A 6,000-nucleotide genomic window follows, 5' to 3' on the forward strand; every position below is an offset into this window, starting at 1 on the left:
AGATATAAAATTATTTAACCGAATATCTAGTGAACTTCTCTGGCAAGGAAAGAGACCCCGAATTGCATTAAACGCACTAACTCTCTCCAAAGAGTCGGCGGGCCTCGCTTTCCCGAATATTGCCTTCTACAATATTGCTTCAATAGCAAAACTGGCGGCTGACTGGATCACAGAGAAAGAACTTTTCACTGTCTCTGCCAGGGAAACAAACCTTGTCCACCCATTTAACTTAAAAGCTCTTTTACACTGCCCAATTGCACAACTGCCACCGGTAATTGCTAAAATGCAGACTTTTAAAAATGTGATTCTGGCATGGCAGAAATTTTGTGTAGAAATAGGAACATCTCCATTTGTTTCGGAATATCTCCCAATTCAGGGATGCCCAGGATTTGCTCCAGGTTTCACTTATAAGGTCTTTGAGAGATGGAAACTGAAGGGGCTGACCTCCATAAAACAACTAGTTACTTTTAATACAATAATTAGATCATTTCTTGATATCAGAGTAGAATTTGAGCTTCCCCAATCTGACCACTTTGCGTATTTGCAAATAAAGCATTACATTACAGATCTCAAACTTAAATTTGGCTCTAATTGGACATATGCTCCGTTAAGGAGCCTATTGAATCAATACAACAGTGGGGTCTCGTCACTCTCTCCATTCTATCGCCTGATGATGATTTCCAAACATGAGGCCCAATTGGAGAAAATAGCAGCTATTTGGAGTAAGAGCTTTCCAGAGCTTCGGCCCCAACAAATTCAAGTGAGCCTGAACCTGTTGAATAAAACAGGAAATGCCCTAGCATGGCGAGAACGGCACTTAAAAATGATTTATGCGACATATATCACCCCCGACAAACTATCAAAATGGTATAGAAAAATTATCGGATGCTGGAAATGTCAGGCCCAACAAGCAAACCTTTTACACTGCATCTGGTTGTGCCCCAAAGTCCAACAGTTCTGGCTGAAAATTAAGTTTTGGTTGAATAAAATCTTAGACACAGAAATAAGATTAGAGGCTCAAATGGTCATTTTTTTAGTTAAATTTTCACAACAGCAAAAGAATTATAAATTAATTAATACAGTAATTTTAGTAGCTAGGAATGTGATCCTGAAATCCTGGAAACTCTCCCACCTTCCTTCGTTTATAAAACTTAAAAAAGAAGTATTGAAACAATGTATGGTGGAACAATATGCAATATCTAAGTACAATGAGGCCCACATAAAGAGATTCCTAGACAAATGGGGCGCAGTAATATTGTCACTTACTCCACTGGCTCAGCAGCAATTAATTAAGCCTCTCAGCCAATCGGCTTACATTCTTGAACTGATTAACGCGGGCAGATACCCAGCATTCTGGGCTGATTAGAGAGAGCGCAGAGTGGGCTGAGGGGAGCTGCAGGTTTTTCTCCTTGATTCCCTCTTTTTTTTTTTTTTTTTTTTTTTCCTTTCTCTCTCTCTTTCCCTCTATCCTTCTTCGTTTCCGTACCACCCTCGTATTGACACCATTAAGAAAGTATATTTAACCTGTCTTAGAACAGGTATATATCCATCAATCTCCCCCCTGAGATTAATCTCATACATCCTGCAGGAAAACCCAAAAATTACGTGACACATAGTCTATACTTTCCCAGGCTCATATTACTAATACAGAGACCCTTGGGACACCATTGTATTTGTTTTATTTAAGTCTTGGTTTTCTTTGCTTAAAAATTATTGTTGTTTGCTTAATGGCTTTAAGATTCGATAACACTTGTCTCAACTTTGTAAAGAATTCTGTTTGTACCCTTGACGCATAGTTTGTAATAACATGACTGTGTGTACGTCAATAATAAATAAATATTTAAAAAAAAAATTTTTTTATTGTTTTAAAAGATTCCCCAGTTTTTCATAACCAACACAGTTATATTAATACTTTTTACCTCTGTGATTACCTTGAATCTAAGAATCTTCTGACAGCCCCCTGATCACATGACTTTTTATTTATTATTAACTTGCATTTTAACCAATTAATGCTGTGTTGTGCTGACTCTTAAATAACTCCACGGGCGTGAACACAATGGTATCTATATGGCCCACATGAACTAGCAGTCTCCTGTTGTGAAAAGCAAATAAAAAAGCATGTGATAAGAGGCTGTCTTTAGTAATTTAGAAACAGGCAGAAATTTAGAGGTTTAAATCTTATAAAGTATATTAATATATCAATGTTGGTTGTGCAAAGCTGGGGAATGGGTAGTAAAGGCATTGTCTATATTTTTAAACAATAACAATTTTAGTGTAGACTGTCCCTTTAAGAAGCAGTAGCCAATAGACCGCTGCTTCTTAACACATTACGTCAACTGTTTTGTAGCGTATGTCAATCCCTCCGGACATTTCTGAGTAGGGGAGATTGACAGCCGCGGCTCGAGCTTAGCCAATCGCGATAGTGTGCAATGGTAAATGCGGGCAGCGGATTACTACCCGCAAGACGTGATGTCGGGAGGACAGGGACAAAGATGTACTCCCCTGTTCGCCCGGTCTTTCTAAAATGTGGGCTCTTGCAAAACTTCTACATTAATATTATTGGGGAGGTATCAATATAATTAGGGAGGGGGTTTAACATAAATTTACTTAAAGTTTAGATTTCATAATACTTTAAATTTTGGACTATTTGTAAATTTGCATCAGTAAAATGGGACAGTTTGGAGAGGGAATGGGATCAAGTGTAAACAACATCTTATCACTTAAAGGCATAGTCTAGTCAAAATTAAACTTTCATGATTAAAGCAATTTTAAACAATTTTCCAATTTATTTGTATCATCAAATTTGCTTTCTTCTCTTGGTATTCTTTGTTGAAAAGCTAAATCTAGGTGGGTTCATATGCTAATTTCTACTCCCTTGAAGGCTACCTATTATCTCAGTGCATTTTAACAGTTTTTTTTTACATCTAGACAGCGCAAGTTCATGTGTGCCATATAGATAACGTGCTCACTCCTGTGGCTTTACCTAGGAGTCAGCAGTATGCAGAGGCTTAGATACAAGGTAATCATAGAGGTAAAAGCTATATTAATATAACAGTATTGGTTATGCAAAACTGGGGAATGGTTAATAAAGGGATTATCTATTTTTTTAAAACAATAAAAATTATGGAGTAGACTGTCCCTTTAAGCATTGTTTGCATGTCATAATACAACTTTTACATGCAAACTAAAGGTAGTTTTATATCATTCTAAAAACTTCTGTATACACAGTGCCATCAAAAAGATACAGTAATGTAATCAGAAAGGTAAAAGTTGTTGTTTAAATATAGACTAGCATTTTAATTTTACAACACAAAAAGCAAACCCCAAAACATAGACAGAGAATAATGTGACTCACTGAGAGGAAAAATGGTCATTTTTAATAATTGTATTTTAAAAAAAATATTACTGAAAAAGTCTGGATTTTGAATTTTGTATTTGGGGATTTGTACCTGTTGCAAAATTAGAAACCCATTTAAATCACTCCCATTACAGAGTAATTCATTGCTTTGCTTCAAGGAACAATTCATATTTAAGATATGTTGGGGGTTTTTTACAAACATAAATGTAGCATATAACATTTACACAAACACGTTTAGGGACACATTTATCAATGATCAGGCAGACAAGGATCACATGCAGTGAACCTGTCAGCCCAAGATCGCAAAATGTGGGGCACATTACGTCCCAATATTTACCATTGAACGAGTGTGTCCCCTTCAATGCCGGCTAAAGATATTGTGCTGCCTGGGTCCAAGATTGAAATGACGCTCTCCCCGGTAGTAACATTACTGATTAGCATATCAACCTACTAGCCTGTTCGCTGACCTTCCTAAATCCGCCTGCCTACCTGCATGCAACTGATACTTATGCTCAATAAGTGTGAAGGTAGTTAGGGAAGAGATGCACTTGTCCCACCTTGAATGTTACCTCTGACCAGTTCTAAGTCTTTGTGCATGATGAGGTTATGCTGCTGGGAGCCTGCAATTTCCCCCCATGGAGACACAGACATGGTCTGTTTCTGACTGTGACTGACTCAATCACTGAAGTGCTGCCCCTTGTCAAGTGCTGCCTGGGTCCATTGGACGCACTTGGTCCCATGGTTGAGCCGGCCCTGGTCCCCTTCACTCTCGCAATCAATCACACAAGAGAAGGGCTTTTCATACCAGTCAAATTGGTCCAGGGTGATTTTCATTTACCCAAGGGTTTAGGAAGCAGCAGTTTAAACCCCTGTTTCATAAATATCAGTTGCAATCCAGGCTCAATGAGAGAGACTGCAACCAATAGGGGCATTCAGCTTATGTCAAAGATGCTCTTTAGGTTTCCTTAAAGGGACAGTAAACATTGCCCAAGATGGTACATTATTCTGCACTATGCATACAATTATGTAACACAAGGATAGCCTTTTTCTATTACAAATATTTAAAAATACAGAATCTGGTGGCATCTAAAACTATAATTACCTTGTACGTGCAGCTCTCCTCTTTGGCGCAACAGTGTTTTTTAACAACCATGTCACAGGCTCGCTGACTAATCAGAGCGTGCACGATCACGCCATTCAAGTAACTATAGCGTGCTCCCGTGCTAGGTAAAGCACGCTACATTTAGTTGTATCATGCGATCGGGTGCACTATGATTAGATAGCAAGCCCGTGATGAGGTTGTTAAAAAAAAACAACAACTGTTGCTCCGAAGAGGACGGCTACACTTACAAGATAAGTACAGTTTTATTACCAAATGATGTATCTTGAAATATTTTTTTAATAGGAAAGGCTATCCTTATGTTACATAATTCTATACATAGTGCAGAATTACATAACATCTTGGACAGCGTTTAAATAGATCATTCCAAATGTGTCAACATTGTTGACAAATGTGTACAATTTTAATGCTACCAGTTTTACACTCTAGAAAACATAAGATCTAAATGATGAAACAATTTAAATATTCATCACATTAGAGGTTGCATCTTTTCCATATCAAATGTCTACAGGAAGACTGAAGTTAAAAGTACCAGTAAATGTATTTCTGAAACAATAAAATTTCCAGGTGAGTTAAAAACACAGCCTATGCACTAAATAGCCATTTCTATTTTAAAAGCTATATTTTATACAGTAAGTTATATATATGATCAGCTAGTTAGTTAAAATCACATCATTTTTACAGTATTACAAAAAGATATAAAATGGAAATAATATTAGGTTTTCATCTTCATGGAGGCCATTCAGGTAATGAAGGGGTTAATAATTTCTATTTCTTTACTAAGTGCTGTAAATTGAGTATTGTAAAGATTACTGCAAACATAAGGTTAAAAAAAAAACGTCACCAGCCACTTGCAAGGAGAAGCAATAAAGATACAATACATAATAACTACATCCAAATAGCTTTACAGGAAACTTTACAGATCAATATAACTACATAATTATCTCTTCCCTATTTCAACCAAAAATAAAATGCAAAACATCATAATTACAAAGCTACAAGCTGCCAATACTGCAGAAACCATCTTTTTCCCCCATAAATATATTATCAAGAAGCTTTTGGTTCATCTTCTAGCTTCGATATTCATGTGATTGTGCAAGTTCCTTGTCCAATACTATGCAGAGAAAAGCTATTAATAATCAGAGACTGTATTGCACAGGAATGCAAAAAAAATAAAGAAAATAATTATTGTTTTTCTCCAAAATATTAGTAAGCAATCCTTACATTTTTTTGTTTAATATTACACTTACCCTTTTTCATAGCTAGCTTCACAGTGCTAAGCTTCCTCCCTGCACAGCACACACACATGCAGAGTTCCAAATAGAATCACCAACTAGCCAATCAGAAAGAGGCTGTCAAACAGACGGATTGCTGGGAATTGTAGTTTTTAAGCGTAAAAAGATTAGTAAGGAAAGGGACATACAAAACGCCCCATTTTTAGAAATATATTTTATTTCAACGTATTTATTTTTTTGCATTGAGAAAGAATATTTATTTTGCTGTTCAACTTCGCAAACGTTAA

The 6,000-nt window shown here is 36.5% G+C and overlaps 1 protein-coding gene across 1 annotated transcript in view; it reads right to left on the bottom strand.

Annotated features, from left to right (window-relative positions):
- The window catches only part of SAMD13 (sterile alpha motif domain containing 13), a 141,006-nt gene extending 135,208 nt beyond the window's left edge, over nt 1–5,798 (bottom strand). The window contains exon 1 of the mRNA XM_053693313.1: nt 5,729–5,798. Coding sequence (XP_053549288.1) covers nt 5,729–5,786 — 58 coding nt within the window. The 5' untranslated portion in view covers nt 5,787–5,798. The remainder of the gene's footprint in view (nt 1–5,728) is intronic.
- Between the last annotated feature and the right edge of the window lie 202 nt (nt 5,799–6,000).

The sequence above is a fragment of the Bombina bombina genome, chromosome 10 (genome assembly GCF_027579735.1).
Source record: "Bombina bombina isolate aBomBom1 chromosome 10, aBomBom1.pri, whole genome shotgun sequence".
Lineage (NCBI taxonomy): Eukaryota > Metazoa > Chordata > Amphibia > Anura > Bombinatoridae > Bombina > Bombina bombina.